General features: G+C 57.9%; 2 protein-coding genes across 2 annotated transcripts; one reads left to right on the top strand and one right to left on the bottom strand.

Annotated features, from left to right (window-relative positions):
- Nucleotides 1-1132: 1132 nt before the first annotated feature.
- On the top strand, nucleotides 1133-3137 carry TMEM256 (transmembrane protein 256). The gene is made up of 4 exons (XM_059490625.1): nucleotides 1133-1229; nucleotides 1358-1395; nucleotides 1501-1581; nucleotides 1989-3137. The coding sequence occupies exons 1-4, from the start codon at nucleotides 1154-1156 to the stop codon at nucleotides 2130-2132; spliced, it is 339 nt and encodes a 112-aa protein (XP_059346608.1). The 5' UTR covers nucleotides 1133-1153; the 3' UTR covers nucleotides 2133-3137.
- A 237-nt stretch (nucleotides 3138-3374) lies between these two features.
- Nucleotides 3375-15718, bottom strand: SRRT (serrate, RNA effector molecule). The gene is given in 21 exon segments (XM_059490624.1): nucleotides 3375-3605; nucleotides 4277-4382; nucleotides 4810-4902; nucleotides 5142-5301; nucleotides 5549-5742; nucleotides 6314-6467; nucleotides 6746-6937; nucleotides 7135-7389; nucleotides 7833-7911; nucleotides 8139-8200; nucleotides 8600-8698; nucleotides 8700-8812; nucleotides 9565-9652; nucleotides 10005-10121; nucleotides 10252-10421; nucleotides 11181-11350; nucleotides 13538-13726; nucleotides 14127-14282; nucleotides 14800-14925; nucleotides 15194-15319; nucleotides 15650-15718. Coding segments are annotated over 20 exon segments (2718 nt in total). The 5' UTR covers nucleotides 15313-15319; nucleotides 15650-15718; the 3' UTR covers nucleotides 3375-3529.
- Nucleotides 15719-16662: the final 944 nt, after the last annotated feature.

Here is a 16662-nt window from a genome sequence, read left to right as displayed (position 1 = left end):
ATCATCTTCATCTTCATCACATTCATCCTCAGTATCATCGCTGCCTCCCTTCATCTTCATCCTCATCCTCACCATCATCATCCTCATCAGCAGCATCCTCACCATCACCGGCACAGGGACGGCCCCCCGGCCTTCATCAGCACCCTGCATCTTCATCACCATCTTCATCGTCAACAGCATCCTTATCTTCATCAGCATCATCCCTGGCCTTCATCGTCATCTTCATCATCCTCGGCATCATCCCAGCACCAGGGCTGGCCCCTGGCCTTCCTCATCATCAGCATCATCATCCCCAGCCCCTCCTCATCATCTTCATCATCCTCATCATCAACAGAATCATCTTCATCCTCAGCATCATCCTCATCCCCAGCCTTCATCATCATCCCCATCGTCATCCCCATCATCATCTTCATCAGCAGCCACAGCATCAGCCCCTGCCCTCCTCGTCATCCTCATCATCCTCACACCCAGCCTTCCTCCTCATCCTCAGCATCAGCACCATCCCCAGCCCTCCTCGTCATCTTCATCATCCTCCTCTTCATCCTCATTATCATCTTCATCCGTATCCTCATCCTCCCCCAACTCCCCCAGCCCAGCATCTCCCCAGGCTCATCTTCATCATCCTCATCTTCATTGTCTCCATCCTCATCATCCTCCTCCCCCTCCCGTTCGGACATTTGGGGGAACTCGGGATCCTTTGGGGGAGGTTGGAGCCCCCCAAAAACCCCCAAATCTGCCCAAAATGAAATCGAGACCCCCCAGAAATCCTCCCCAGGACCCCCCAAATTCCCCCCAGGACTCTCCTGGGACTCCCAAAATCCCCCAAATTCCCCCAAATCCCCCCAGGACACCCCAGATCCCCCAAACCCCCCAAAATCCCCCCAAATCCTCTCCAGAACCACCCAAGACCCCCAAATTCCCCCTAAATTCCCCCCCAATCTCCCCCCGGGACCCCCCCAGCCCCTCCGGGGGTCGCTGCTCTCCCTCCCGGCTCCGCCAGGGGGCGCTGTGACTCCGCCGGAGGCGGGACCCGCTCCGCGCGCTCCCATTGGTCACTCTCCCGTTTGATTGACGCGTAGCTCGCCCAATGGGAAGCGCGGGGGAAGGCGGAAGCGCTCGGGGCGGAAGCGGAAGCGGAGCGGGGGCAGCAGCGATGGCGGCGGCCTGGGGCAGGCTCGGGGCCCTCAGCGGAGCCGCCGCCATGGCGGGCGCGGCCTACGGGGCCCACGGTGGGGCGGGGGCGGAACGGGGAGGCCCGGGGGGCTCTGAGGGGGCCTGGGGAGGATTTCGGGCGGATTTGGGGGGGAATTTGGGGGGATTTGGGGGTCCTTGATCCTCATTTCCCCCCCCCCCCCAGGAATGCGCCGCAGTGACCGGGACGAGTATCAGAAAGAGGTGAGTGAGGAGGGGGGAAAAACCACCCAAAAACCCCAAAAAACCATAAAAATAACATCAAAAAAACCCAAATCACCCGAAATAACTCCAAAATCGCCCCCCCAGCTCTACGACACCGCCAATCGCTTCCACCTCCTGCACAGCCTGGCCCTGCTGGCGACCCCGCACTGCCGCCGCCCACACCTGGTGAGAGCCCCCGAAATTACCCCCAAAATGTGCTAAATTCACCCCAAAAATCAGCCCCCCACTACCGCCGCCCACACCTGGTGAAAGCCCCCGAAATACCTCAAAATTCCCCTAAATTCCACCCCAAATGCCCCCGACCCCCCCAAATCCCCCAAAACTCCTCCCAAACCCCGTAAATCCCACCCAAATGTCCCTAAAATCCCACCCAAAACTCCCCTCAACCCCCCCAATTCTCCCTAATTCCCCCCAAAACACAAAACTCCCCCCCAAATCTGCCCCAAATCCCCCGAATGCCCCCAAAATCCCCCCGAAACTCCCCTCAAACCCCCCAAAAATCCCTGAATTCCCCCCCAAATCCTTCCCATACCCCCCAAATCCCTGAATTCTCCCCAATTTCCCCTGCCCAGGCCGGCTCCCTGCTCGTGGCGGGTCTGGGGCTCTTCTGTGGCCCCTTTTACTTCCACGGCCTCACCGGGGACCCCAAATTCAACCGGGCGGCGCCGCTGGGGGGGACCCTGCTCATCCTGGGCTGGGCCGCCATGGCCCTCTGAGAGCCAAAAACGGGAAAAAAACAGCAAAAACGGACAAGAAATGGCAAAAATAGAGAAAAAAATGGACGAAAATGGGCAAAAAATAATCAAAAAGGGCAAAAATGGACCAAAAAATCATCCCAAACTGCCTGAAAATCGACCCTGCTGAGGCTGGGCCACCATGGCCCTCTGAGAGCCAAAAATGGACAAAAAATCATCAAAAAAGGAGGACAAGTGATCAAAACCACCTGAAAATGGGCAAAATTATCAAAAATGCCCAGAAATTGGATAAACACCGCCAAGGGAGCTGAAAAAATCATCAAAATCATCGAAAAAATCCACCAAGACCATTGAAACCTGTCAAAGGAGCCTGAAAAATAATCGAAAATACCCAAAAATCTTAAAAATTGCCCAAAAATCATCGGAACCACTCAAATATCATCCATGGGAACTCAAAAATCATCAAAATCACCCCAAACCCGCATGGAGGACCCCAGAATTCATCGGGGGGGGGGGGAAGGGGGCTCGGACAGCCCTGGGGTGGCTGAAGGGATTTTGGGGTGAAATTCAGGGGATTTGGGGTTTTTGAAGGATTTTTTTTTATGTTTAAGGTGTTTTGGAGTTTTTAAGGGGTTTGGGGTTTTTTAAGAGTTTTTAAGGGCCTGGGGTCACTGAGAGTGACCGGAAGTGACCGCGGGGGTTACTGGGAGTGACCGGAAGTGACCATCGGGGTCACCGGGAGGTCACCGCTCCCATTTGGGCGCTGCCCCTTTAAAACCTAAGGCTCCACCCCCCACCTCCCATTGGTGGAGATGCCACCCAATTGGAGCACTCCCTGCCACATCCTCGCTGCTGATTGGGCGTGGTGATGCACTCCCACTGACGTCATGGCTGTTGCTGGGCGACAGCCAATGGCGCACCGCCTCCTCCACCCTCCTGCTCCTGATTGGCTGAAGGTCGGGGCCTCGCCGCTGATTAGCCGCGGTGCCTTAATCATGAACCAATAAACAATCGAGTTTAGTCACAGTGCGTTTCATCATGGGGCGGGGCTTGGGGATGGCCCTGCTTTCAGTGAGCTCAAAATACCCCAAAATTCACCCAACATCCCCCCAAAATTTACCCAAAATCTCAAAAATTCACCCAAAATCCCACCAAAAGTGCTCCAAAATTTCCCCAAAATTAAACAAACATTCACCCAAAATCCCAAAAATTCTCTCAAAATCACCCCAAAACTGCCTTTAAATTAACCCAAAATCCAAACAATTCCCCCAAAATCCCCCAGAAAGGCGCCGTGTCCCCGGGTGGGCGGGGCCACTTTATTGGGGGAATTTTGGGGTTTTTTGGGGGTTTGGGGGCGGGGCCATACAAAGGGGGGATGGGCGGGGCCGTATCAAAAGGGGGGCCCGGGTGGGGGAGGGTCAGAAGAAATCGACGTCCTCGGGGGCGTCCAGGTCCCGGTACTCGACGATGGCCCGGGGGTCGCCCCGCACCATCCTGGGGGCAGAAAACGCAAAAACGGAACAAAATCAGCCCAAAATCACCCAAAAACCAGCCCAAAATAACCTGTAATACACCCTAAAATACACCCTAAAATATACGCCAAAATACACTCTGAAATACAGCCCCAAAATAAAGCCCAAAATACAACCCAAAACCAGCCCAAAATACAGCCTGAAATCTACCCTAAAACCAGCCTGAAATACACCCCAAATACCAGAAATACACCCAAAATACAGCCCCAAAATAGCCCAAAATCACCCCACAATCATCCCAAAATACTCCCCAAAACAGCAACAGTACGCCCCAAAATACAGCCCAAATGCGCCCCAAAATAAAGCCCAAAATACTGCCCAAATAAAGCTCAGAAATCCCCAAAATACATCCCAAACCATCCATAAAACAGCCCGAAATACAGCCCCAAATACACCCTGAAATACAGCCCAAAATCACCCAAAATACAACCCAAAATACACTCAAAATCCACCCCAATTACACCCCAAAATCCACCCCGACCCCAAAATCCACCCCAAACCCAACCCAAAATCCACCCTGGCCCATCCCCAGACCCCAAATAGGGACCCCACAATTCCCACCCCCCCATTTTTGGGGTCCCCCTCCCCATTTTCGGTGCCCCCAATCCCAATTTCGGGGTCCCCGTGCCTCACCTGCTGCGGGGTTTGTTCAGGTACCCCCCCCCGGCCCCGCCCTGACCCCGGAAGGTGTCGTAGCTGCCACGACCCCCGTAGGGCCCGGGGGGGTATGGGTGGGACCCTGTGGGAAACAAGGGGTTAAACGTACCCAAAATTATCCCCAAAACCGGCCAAAATATCCCAAAAATATCCCCAAAAAAATCTTCAAAAATATCCCTAAAAAACCCCAAACGCCCCCATAGGGCCTGGGAGGATATGGGTGGGATCCTGTGGGGGAAAACAGGTTAAAAACACCCAAAAATACCGAAAATACAACTAAAAAAACCAACCAAAACGTCCCCCAAAGTATCCCCTGAAACCACCCCCAAATCCCCCATGTCCCCCCCAAACTCCCTCCAAAACCCCCCAACCACCCCAAAAATCCCCCAAAGCCCCCAAAATCCTCCCAACCCCCCCCCAAAATTTTCTGAAATCCCCCAACTCCCTGAAGTCCTCCCAAAGCCCCCCCAAACTCCCCCAAATTTCCCCAATTCTCCCCGTTTTGGTACCTCCGTATCCCAGCATGGGCGGCCGGGGGGTCCCGTAGGGCATCAACCCCTGGGGGGACTGGGGGGGGTACGGGAGCCCCCCCGGGCTCAGACCTGGGTCAAACAGGGGTCATGGGGTCACACAGGGGTCACACAGAGGACACTCAGGTGACAGGTGACACTCAGGTGACACTCACCTGCGTTGGGCCCCCCTCCAGGTCCCCCCTTGCCCCCCTCGGGCAGGGCCGGGCGCTTGGGGGGACACAGGGGGTGACACAGGGATGGCACAGAAGGTGACAGGTGACACAGGGCTGACACAGGTGACACTCGGGTGACACTCAGGTGACACTCACCTGCGTTGGGCCCCCCTCCGGGTCCCCCCTTGCCCCCCTCGGGCAGGGCCGGGCGTTTCGGGTCCATCAGGAAATTGTTGAAGAACAAAACCTCCTTGCGCACGGCGCCCATCTTGTCCCCGTGCTTGTTGAAGATGTGCTTGCGCACGAACTCGGGGCCCTGGGGACACATGGGGACATTGGGGACAGTGACAGGATTGGGGACATCACCCCTCCATTGTCCCCAGGGTGTCCCCAATGATTGTGACAGTGTCCCCAATGTGTCCCCACCTTGAATTTCTTGCAGCTGAGAGGACAGAGCCACCTGTCCTTGCCCAGCTCCTGGGTGTCCCCTGTCTGTCCCCAATGATCCTGACAGTGTCCCCATGCTGTCCCCACTGTCCCCAGGGTGTCCCCAGTGTCCCCACCTTGAATTTCTTCCCGCTGAGGGGACAGAGCCACTTGTCCTTGCCCAGCTCCTGCGTGTTGGCGCTCACGAACTTCTCCAGCTCCTGCTCGGGGTCCTTGCGGCCGAGGCGCTGCGCCTCCTCCTCGGGGACAGAGCCCGGCCCGGCCAGCAGCGGGGCCAGGCGCGCCTCAAAGCCACGCTGCCACTCTGCCACTGGGGACACGGGGACACTCAGAGTGACAAAAAACCCAAAAAACCCCGAAAAACCCCCAAAAATCCCCCTCAAACTGTGCCTCCTCCCCGGGGACAGAGCCAGGGCCAGCAGCGGGGCCAGGCGCGCCTCAAAGCCACGCTGTCACTCTGCCACTGGGGACAGGTTTTGGGGTGAATTTGGGGCATTTTGGAGTTATTTTTTGGGATTTTTTGGCTCACCTTCTCCGTGTGACCCATGGTTTGGTTCAGGGGATTTCTAGGCCGGTTTTTGGGGTTATTTGGGGGTAAATTTGTGGGGTTTTGGCTCACCTTCCCCATGGGACGTGCGTTTGGGTTCGGGGGATTTCTAGGCTGTTTTTTTGGGGTAAATTTGTGGGTTTTTGGCTCACCTTCTCCGTGTAACACGTGGTTGGGTTTGGAGGGTTCTAGTGCGGATTTTTGGGGTTATTTTTGGGGTAAATTTGGGATTTTTCAGCTCACCTTCTCCGTGTGACACGCAGTTGGGTTTGGAGGGTTCTAGTGCTGATTTTTGGGGTTATTTTTGGGGTAAATCTGGGATTTTTCAGCTCACCTTCTCCGTGTGACACGCGGTTGGGCGGCAGCGGGCCCCGCACGTGGATGATCCCGCACCTGTTGGGCATCTCGTCCTCGTTGGGGTACTCGGAGGTGTTGTAGTAATCGACCGAGTGCACGATGCGCAGGTACAGCAGCAGCCGGTCCAGCACCTGGGGGGACAGTTGGGGACATTGAGGGGACTTTGGGGACACTGAGGGGACAGTGCATGATGCACAGGTACAGCAGCAGCCGGTCCAGCACTTGGGGACATTGGGGACACTGGGGGGATTGGAGACATTGGGGACATCAGGGACAGGAGGGACATTGAGGATGCTTTTGGGGACACCCTGGCGACACCTTGGGGACATTTTTGGGGACACTTTTGAAGACACTTTTGGGACACCTGGGGACACTCTGGGAATGCTCTGGACACACCCTGGGGACGCACCTTGAGCAGCTTCTCGTCGCGCTCCACAGTGACCTCGGCCGGGTTGGTCTCGCGGGCGGCGTCCTCGGCCGGGGCCGCGCCCTGGCCCTGGCCCTGCCCCTGGCCCTGGCCCTGCCCCAGCAGCTCCTCCTCCTCGGCGCTCACCTCCTCGATCAGGTAATCCGTGATGTGCCGCAGCACCGGGTTCTGGGCCTGCATTGGGGGACAGCATCGGGGACGTTAATGGGGACAGCGGGGATCCCCTGGTGACACCACTGGGGACATTAATGGGGACAGCGGGGATCCCCTGGTGACACCACCGGGGACACTGGGGACGCCCTGAAGGGCCCTGGGGACCCTGGGGACACCCCGAAGGGCCCCGGTGACACTCTGGTGTCCGCGCGTCTCACCCCGGGCTCGGTGGCGGGCGGGGGCTCGCTGTCGCCCCCGGCGCTGTCCCCGGCCGTGTCCCCGGCGCTGTCCCCGGCCGCGGTGGCGCCAGGGGGGCTCCAGAGGCGCGCGCGGGCGTCCAGGGCCTGCACCAGGCGCGCGGCCAGCTTGATGTCGTGGCGCACGATGGGCCGGTGCTGCGTCAGCCCCGAGACGTTGCGCACGCGCCGCGTCAGGTCCCGGTTCACGCCGGGGCTGAGCTCGCACTCGCGGAGCTGAAAAACATCAGAATCACCCAAAAAACCCCATCAAAATACATCAAAACATCCCAAAAATACATCAAAACCCAGCCCCGAGATGTTCGGCACGCGCCGCGTCAGGTCCCGGCAGGCGCCAGAGCTCAGCTCACACTCACGGAGCTGAAAACCACAAAAATCCGTGAGAATCACCCCAAAATTCATCAGAATCACCTCAAAGCTCATCAGAATCATGTCACAATCCATCAAAATCACACCAAAATCCATTGAAACCACCCCAAAATCCATTAAAATTTCTTCAAAACCACTCCAAAACCCAGCCTGGGTCATGGTGGGGCTCAGCTCGCACTCATGGAGCTGAAAACTACAAAAATCCATCAGAATCACCTCAAAATCCACCAAAATAACCTCAAAATCTATGAAAAGCACCCCAAATCCATGAAATTTGCCCCAAAACGCACCCGGATGTTCTGCAGGCTCCAGCAAATCTCCTTGATGTTCACGCTGCGGTCGAAGGTCACCCAGCCCCTCCTGAAGAACCTGAGAGAAAAACTTTCTGTGAGCCCCAAAAACCCCAAAATTCCACCCAAAATCCACCCAGCCCCTCCTGAAGAACCTGGGAATGGGGAAAAAGATCCTTTGTGAGCCCCCAAAACCCCAAAATTCCACCCAAAATCCACCCAAAATCCCCCAAAGTCCACCCAGCTCCTCCTGAACCCCCCCTAAAAACCCCAAATTCTCCCAAATTCACCCCAAACCGCCCTCACCTCCTCTCGGGCTGCGGCTCCGACAGCGCCACGCGCATGAACCCGGGGTAGCGCTTGCACAGCTGGGAGCAAAAAGGCGTTTTGGGGTTTTTGAGCTTTTTGGGGGGCCCTTTGGGGTTTTTGGGGGGGTTCAGGGGGATTTTGGGGGTCCCAGCCTCCCCGGGACACCCCCTCACCACCATGATCTCTGGTTTTTGGGGCATGCCAGGGGGTTTTTGGGGGTCTCGGGGCTGTTTTTGCTTATTTTGGGGTGGTTTGGGGGATTCTTGGAGGTCCCAAGGCTGTTTTGGGTGGGTTTTGGGTATTTTTGGGTATTCTCGGGTAATTTTTCCCATGTTCCTCATGAACAACGAGCATGTTTTGTGCAGGGGTCCCAAGTTGCTTTGGGGTATTTTGGGGTGGTTTTTGGGGGTCCCAGAGCTGATTTTTGGGTATTTTTGGGTGTTTTTTCAGTCTCTCACCGCCACGATCTCGGCCTGGGCGATGTTGGGGGCGATGTTCCTCATGAACAACGAGCACGTTTTGTGCAGGGGTCTCGGCCGGGCCTCGGGACCCCCCCCCCGGGGCCCCCCCCGGCCCCTCCTTGGCCTTGGGGGGAGGGGAGGGGGCGCTGCCCGTGGGGGGAGGGGTCCCGGCCGTGTCCTCGGGGGGGGCTTTGTCCTCCTTGGCCTCCTCTGGGGGGGACACGGACGGGGGGGGGCGGGGGGTCATGGGGACGCCCCGGAAATGCAGCATGGACCCCCCCCCACCCCCCCAAATCATCGGGATAGCAGAGACCCCAGAGACCCCCACCCCAAATACACCCCCAGAGAACCTAAACCCCCCCACAGACCCCAAATACCCCCAGAGCCCCTAAACCTCACCCCAGAGACCACAAACCCCACCCAGAGACCCCAAACCCCCTGACTGTCCCCAGTGTTCCCTCACGGACCCCCCAGGCCCCCTCTGTGTGCCCTCCCCTCGTTGTTCCTGCTGTCACTGTCCCCTGTGTGTCCCCCTGTGTCCTCACCTTTCCCGGGCTCTCTCCGTGTCCCCTCGCTGTCCCTGTGTCCCCCTGTGTCCCCAGTGTCCCCTCACCTTTCCCGGACTCTCTCCGTGTCCCCTCGCTGTCCCCTGTGTGCCCCCTGTGTCCCCTCATCTTTCCCGGGCGCTCTCCGTGTCCCTGCTGTCGCTGTCCCCATGTCCCCCTGAATGTCCCCAGTGTCCCCTCACCTTTCCCGGGCTCTCTCCGTGTCCCCTCGCTGTCCCCTCGCTGTCCCTGTGTCCCCCTGTGTCCCCAGTGTCCCCTCACCTTTCCTGGGCTCTCTCCGTGTCCCCTCGCTGTCCCCTGTGTGCCCCCTGTGTCCCCTCACCTTTCCCGGGCGCTCTCCGTGTCCCCGCTGTCGCTGTCCCCGTGTCCCCCTGAATGTCCCCAGTGTCCCCTCACCTTTCCCGGGCTCTCTCCGTGTCCCCTCGCTGTCCCCGCTGTCGCTGTCCCCGTCCTCGCTGTCCCGGCTGCGCTGACGTGGCCGCGCCTGCAGGGGGCGCCAGAGGGCGGGGCTTGAATAAGGGGCGGGGCTTGCATAAAGGGGAGGGACTGAAGGGATTTAATGAGGGTGGGAGGGGCCTATAAGGGGAGGAGCACATCAAGGGGTGTGGGTTGTGTACTGAGGCGGGGCTTGCCATAGGGAGGGGCTGTTGGTGAGGTGGGGCTTAGCAGAAAGGGGTGTGGTTAACAGAAAAGGGGTGTGGTTTGATAGAACAGGTGGTTTCTTATAAAAGGGGGGTGGCCTTTTATGAAAGGGGTGGGGCTTCACCAGCCTCATTGTGGTAATGGCAGGGGTGGAGCTTTGTGGGGTGTGGTCACTTGGGGGTGTGGTCACTGACCTTGGCCCCGCCCTCCTTGTCACCTTCCTCAGCCTTGGGCCCCTTGTCTGGCCCCTCCTCTTCCTCCTCTGGCCCCGCCCCTGCTGCCGGCTCTGCTCCTGGCTCCGCCCCTTCAGCCTGTGGGGAGAGAGCATGGGGGTCAAAGGGGACCCCAAAAGAACAAGAGACCCCAGTAGAGACCCCTAAAAAATACCCCAGAGGCAAAAGGGACCCCAAAATCTCCCCGTGACCCCCAAATCCCTCCAACCTTGGCACTGTCGTCGCCGTCGGGGCGCTCAGCCGGGCCTTTCCCAGGGGGCTCTGGGGGCCTCGGCTCCTCCTTTTTGGGGCCTTCGGCCTTCTCAGCCCGCTCCTCCTCCTCCTCCTGCTCCAGGATCCGCAGGTCGTGCTCTGTGCCCCCCTCCATCTTGATCACCGCTGGAAAAAAAGGGAAAAGTGGAGAAAAAGTCCTCATGACTTCCCTCCACACCATTCCCTCACCTTTTTCTCCCCTCACGTTTTCCTCCCTTTTTCTCCCCTCACATTTCATCTTTCTCCCCTCATGCTGTCTTTTTCTCCCCTCACGTTTTCCTGCCTTTTTCTCCCCTCACGTTTTCCCGCCTTTTTCTCCCCTCACGTTTTCCCGCCTTTTTTCCCCCTCACAGCTTCTGTTTTCAAGAACTCTCCAGAATGGACTAAAACCATCCAAAAGTAAGTTCAAAACTCTTGCAAATCCCTTAGAAACATCTAAAAATGGGTCAGGAAGTTCAGAAGTGGGGCAGAAACACCCAAAAATAGGCCAAGAAACTCAGAAATTGAGCAAAACCACCCCAAAATCGGTCCAAAACCCCGAAGTCTGGGTCTGAAATGTTTCTGGGGCATCAGGAAGATTTTATGGAGTGCTTTTAAGAAGATTTTAAGGGATTTTTCTGGAGTGGCAGGAAGGGATTTTTGGGGTGTCAGAGAAGGATATTTTGGACATTAAGGATATTTTTGGGACATCAGGGCTATATTTGGGCCATCAAGGATATTTTTGGTGCATCCCAAAGGCCCTTTGTGGCCATTTCCATGCCCCTCATGACCCATTTGGTGCACATCGCTGTGAATTTCTCCAGCTATTTTCAGCCACCACCCCCACTGTGCGTCTCTGGGGGGATCCAAAATGAGATTTTGAGTCTGGGGGTGCCCTGGGGGTACCTGCATCGAGCGTTTTGATGATTTGCTGGGCGCGGTCGATGTCCAGCAGCAGATTGTCGAACCAGCCATGCTCCCACAAATACAGAAACACGCCCAGGCGGTTCCTGAGGGCGGCCTGGGCCTCCTGCTGCCGCTTCCCGGCCTCGTCAGGGTGGTACTTGGAGCGAAACCTGGGAATTGGGGTGAAAAATGGCGAAAATGGGGCTCAGGGGGCTGCAAGGAACACCCCCAGCCCGCACGGTGATGGAGGGGAGCCCCCAAAATTGGGGGGTTTGGGGAGGGAGAGTTTGGGGAACGGGGAGAGGGGAGGGTGGGGGACTCGATTTTGGGTCTGAAATTGGGTCTGAATTTGGGAAATTTTGGGCCTGAAACCGGAAGAATTTGGGTCTGAAATAGGGAGAATTTGGGTGTGAAATTGGGGAGAATTTGGGTCTGAATTTGAGATATTTTCAGAGGCTTCTTTAGGGATGTTTTTTGCATTTTTGGAGATGAATTGAGACATTTTCAGGGATGTTTTTCAGGCCGATTTTTTGCGTCTTTGGCAGTACTTTGAGACGTTTTCAGGAATGTTTTTCAGGGATGTTTTTTGCATTTTTGGGGGTGTTTTGAAATGTTTTCAGGAACATTGTTAACAGTGCATTTTTGGGGGTGTTTTAAGACATTTCAGGGGCATTTTTAGTGCTACTTTTTGCGTTTTTGGGGGTGTTTTTACTCCTGCCTTGAATGCAGGTTTGTGGATGCTTTCAGGTACACTTTTGGGTGTTTTTACAGTTTTTATCATATTTTGGGGTCATTTCAAACTGTTTACGCACAATTTTGATGCAATTTAGTGTAACTTCCAATATAATTTTTGGTGGATTCTGGGCTGTTTTTGATGTATATCTTGAGAGCATTTCTAGGGCGCTTTTGAGGCATTTCTGGGCTCTTTTAGGGTATTTTGGGATGGCGTTTTCAGGGTGTTTTTGGGGTGTTTCTGGGCTGTTTTGGGGCTCTCTGAGGGCGGTTCCAGGTGTGTTCCAGGTGTTGTCAGGTGTCCCGTGGGGGGTCGGGGGGGATGCTCATACCTACACTCGCCGCGAGCGTCGCCGTCCGCCGGGCCCCGAAAACTGCGGCGCTTTTAAAAACCCCGAAAATCGGCCGCGGTTTTTTGGTTTTTTTGCGGTTTTTTTTTGGGCAAACCCCCCCAAAAAAAATAAAATAACAAAAGTCCCTGGCTACGTCCTGCACTGAGACCTCGCCGCATTGTGCGCGGCCCCGCCCTCTCTGCCTGCCCCGCCCGGCGGCTCCAGAGCGGCTCCTCAGGGTGCTGGGGGAGAAGGGAAGCGTTAAACCCAAAAATACACCCCAAAATTACCCCAAAACTGCCCCAAAATCCACCCAAACCGCCCCAAATCTGCCCTCTCTGCCTGCCCCGCCCGGCAGCTCCAGAGCGGCTCCTCAGGGTGCTGGGGGAGAAGGGAAGTGTTAAAAATCCCAAAAATCCACCACAAAACTGCCCCAAATACAGCCCCAAAACTGCCCCAAATTCACCCCAAAACTGTCCTGAGGGCGCTGGGGGAGAAGAGAAGAGTTAAACCTGGAGAGACCCCAAAAATCCATCCTAAAATAAACCCCAAAATATACCCCAAAACTGCCCCAAATCCAGCCCCAAAACTGCCCCAAATCCAGCTCTGAGAGCGCTGAGAGAAGGGAAGCATTAAACCGACAGAGACTCCAAAAAATATCCCGAAACTGCCCCAAAACTGCCCCAAAGCTGCCCCGAGAGTGGTGGGGGAGCGTTAGTCCTGGAGATACTCCAAAACTACCCCAAATTCACCCCAAAATGGTCCTGAGGGTGCTGGGGGAGAAGAGCAGTGTTAAACCTGGAGAGACCCCAAAATCCACCCCAAATTCACTCCTAAATGGTCCTGAGGGCTCTTAGGCCATTTTTGGGGCACAGAATGCTCCGGAACCCCCTGGCACATACCTCTCTTTGTGAGCCAGGATTTTTGGGGCTCCCAGGACATTTTTGGGGCTCCCAGGACATTTTTGGGGTGCAGAATTGGATTTTTGGGGTTCCCAGGACATTCTTGGAGTACAGAACATTCTGGAACGCACCTTGGCATGTACCGCCTCTCATGGGCCAGTATTTTTGGAGTCTCTCAGGGTTTCTGGGGTTTCCCAGGACATTTTTGGGGTGCAGAATCAGATATTTGGAGCACAGAACATTCCAGAACCCCCTCCAGCACGTACCGCCCCTTGTGAACCAGGATATTTTTGGGACGCAGAACCGGATTTTTGGGGTCTCCCAGGACTTTTGGGGGCTCTCTGACCATTTCTGGCTCACGGAACATTCCGGAACCCGTTCCATCACGTACCACTCCTCGTCCTTGTGGGCCAGGAAGAACTCCTGCAGCTGCTGCCGCCGGAAGTCCAGCTTGTAGTCGTTGTAACGCTTCACGGCCTCCGTCTCGTCCACGGCGTCGTCCAGGGACAGCAGGAACTCCTTGAAGCTCTTCATCACCGGGGGGGCCATGCCCAGGTCCACCTCCGCGATGGTGCCCAGCCTGGGGGGGCCACAGTGGCGTTTGGGGTGAATTCAGGGCATTTTGGGGCTCACCTGGCCTGTATGGGCAGCAGCTGGTGCTGCAGGAGCTGGGACTGCATCCCGCACGGTTGTGGGGCCGTTTGGGGCAGTTTTGGGCTCAGGAATTCTGGGGTTTTTGGAGCAGATTTTGGAGTGTCTGGGCTCAGTTTTTGGGGTGAATTTGGAATATTTTGGGGCTCACCTGGCCTGTATGGGCAGCAGCTGGTGCTGCAGGAGCTGGGACTGCATCCCGCCCGGTTTTGGCGGATTCTGGGGTTTTTGGGGCTCAGGGAGCTCTGGGAGTTCCGGGATTTCTCAGGGGGATTTGGGGGTGTCTGGGCTCATTTTTTGGGGTGAATTTGGGGCATTTTGGGGCTCACCTGGCCTGTATGGGCAGCAGCTGGTGCTGCAGGAGCTGCTGCTGCATCTCGTGGGGTCCCCAGGGCGCCTGGGGGGGGCCGTAGGTGGGGCCGGCGCCGCCCCCCCCGTAGGGCAGCTCGTACCCGCCGTGGTACGGGTCACTGCTGTGGTCATCCCTGGGGGCACACAGGGGTCAGGGGTCACACAGGGGTCACACAGGGGTCAGGGGTCACTGCTGTGGTCATCTCTGCGGCCAGAGTGGACAGGGGTCACTCGAGAGTGGACACTGGTCACGGTGGGGCACTCAGGGGTCAGTGCTGTGGTCATCCCCGCAGCCCCAGAGGGGACACTGGTCACTTGAGAGTGAACAGCGGTCACTCAGGGGTAATTTTGGGGTCAATTTGGGCTGTTTTGGGGGTCTCTCACCAATCCCTTTGCAGCCGTTTCTGGAGCAGTTTCAGGATATATTTAGGATAATTTTGGGGTGAATTTGGGCTGTTTTGGGGATCTCTCACCAATCCCTCCGCAGCCGTTTCTGGGGTGTATTTCAGCTGTATCTGGGATAATTCTGGGGTGAATTTGGGGTGAATTTGGGCTGTTTTGGGGGTCTCTCACCAGTCCCTGCGCGGGCATTTCTGGGGTGTATCTGAGTGAATGTTCGGGCGATTTTGGGGTATTTTGGGGGTCTCTCACCAATCCCTTCTCAGCCGTTTCTGGGGCGGGCTCAGCTCGTGACGGGGAGGGGAGAATCGCTCCCGCCGGGTGCGGTCGTAGTCCCGGTAATCGCGGCTGCGGCGCTCCCGGCCCCGCTCCCAGTCCCTGTGAGAGCAAACTGGGTTAAACTGGGGCAAACTGGGAACCAGGGACCCTCCCAGTCCCGGTAATCGCGGCTGCGGCGCTCCCAGTCCCTGCAAAAAAACTGGGTTAAACTGGGAGTGAGGGAACCCCCCGGAATCTGAACTGGGCAATCTGGGAGTGAGGGACTCACCAGTAACCCTCACACCGGCAATCAGGGACCTCCCAGTCCCTCTCAGTTCCCCCAGTGTCGCTCCCCAGTGCCCCCAGTCCCTCCCAGTGCCCCCAGTACCGGTCGCTCCAGTCGTCCCTCCTCCTCTCGTCCCTCTCTCTGGACCGTTCGTAGTCGCTCCGCTCCCGCCGGAATTTGTCCCTGCGCCGCCGGTCGTACTCATCGTCACTGTCACCCATGGCTGGCCTGGGGGGACACCGAGGGGTCACCGAGGGGTCACGGACCCCCACAGTGACCGCTCTGTCGCCACGGGGTCACTGGGCACTGAGGCACCCCCACAGTGACCGCCCCGTACTCATCGTCACTGCCACCCATGCTGGGGGGACATGGAGACACCACAAGGGTCGCTGAGACCCCCGGAGTGACCACCTGGACCCCCCCAGCCCCCCGCGGACCCCCTCCCGTGATGCTTTGCGGCCTCCCCCAGACCCCCGATCCTGGGGACTCCCCCCCATCTCACCCCCCTCTATGACGTCACTGCCCCTCTCCGTGACGTCACGCGGGGACCCCCCGGACCTGCCCGCGCGCTCCCGGCCCCGCGCGCGCCGCTCGCCGCCCGCTCGCTTCCGGCCCGGGCCGCTTCCGCCGGAAGTAACGTCGCGCGGCGCCGCCGCCGCCGAAATGGCGCCGGCGGAAAGAGGGGAGTGGAGGCGGGGGGAGAACCGCAGCCGCCTCTGGGGCTGCCCCGCGCCCGCGGAGCCTCACCCGGGGCTGCTCCGGTGCGAAGGAACCGTCGGGGCCCCAGGCGGAGCTCAAGGCGCTCCCGGGAGCCGTTGGAGCGGTCGGCGCCGCGCTCCTCTCTATGGTCGCGGGGACCGCTCCGCCCGCGCTCCTCTCTATGGTCCCTGAGGGGGGGGGAAATGGCTCCTCGCCGACTGCGCCTGCGCACCCGCCGCCTTCCCGTTGGCCGCCGCTCCCGCGCTCGGGAAGGCCCCGCCCTCCCCGGGCCCCGCCATCTTCTCCGCGCGCATCACGTGACACGGGACGGCCGCCATTTTGCGTCGGCGGGCTACGCGCAGGCGCAGAGCGGCTCTGAGGCCGCCAAGGGCGCCGCCATTTTGCCCGTGCCCCCCTCAGTACCTTCCCAGTGCTCCCAGTATAGCTCCAGTGCCCTCCCAGTAACACCCCAGTGCTCCCAGTATCACCCCAGTGACGCCAGTGCCCTCCCAGTGCTCCCCGTATAGCCCCAGTGCTGCCAGTGCTCCCCCAGTGTGCCCAGTACCCTCCCAGTGCTCCCAGTATAGCCCCAGTGCTGCCAGTGCCCCCCCCCAGTGCTCCCAGTATCACTCTAGTGCCCTCCCAGTATCACTCCAGTGCTCCCAGTATCACCCCAGTGCCCCCCCAGTGCACCCCCAGAACCATTGGAATGCTCACAGGGACTGGTGACATTGGGTACTGGTCTGTCAGGCCCATGCAGGCCTGTACTGGTCTGTACTGGTTTGTGCTGGTGTTTTACTGGCCTGCGCAGGCCCGTTACAGTTTGTACCGGTCTGTACTGGTCAAAAATAGGTCAGAAATTGACCCCCAGT

Source organism: Ammospiza nelsoni, chromosome 29 (genome assembly GCF_027579445.1).
Source record: "Ammospiza nelsoni isolate bAmmNel1 chromosome 29, bAmmNel1.pri, whole genome shotgun sequence".
NCBI lineage: Eukaryota > Metazoa > Chordata > Aves > Passeriformes > Passerellidae > Ammospiza > Ammospiza nelsoni.
This window is presented reverse-complemented; position numbering and strand designations above follow the sequence as displayed.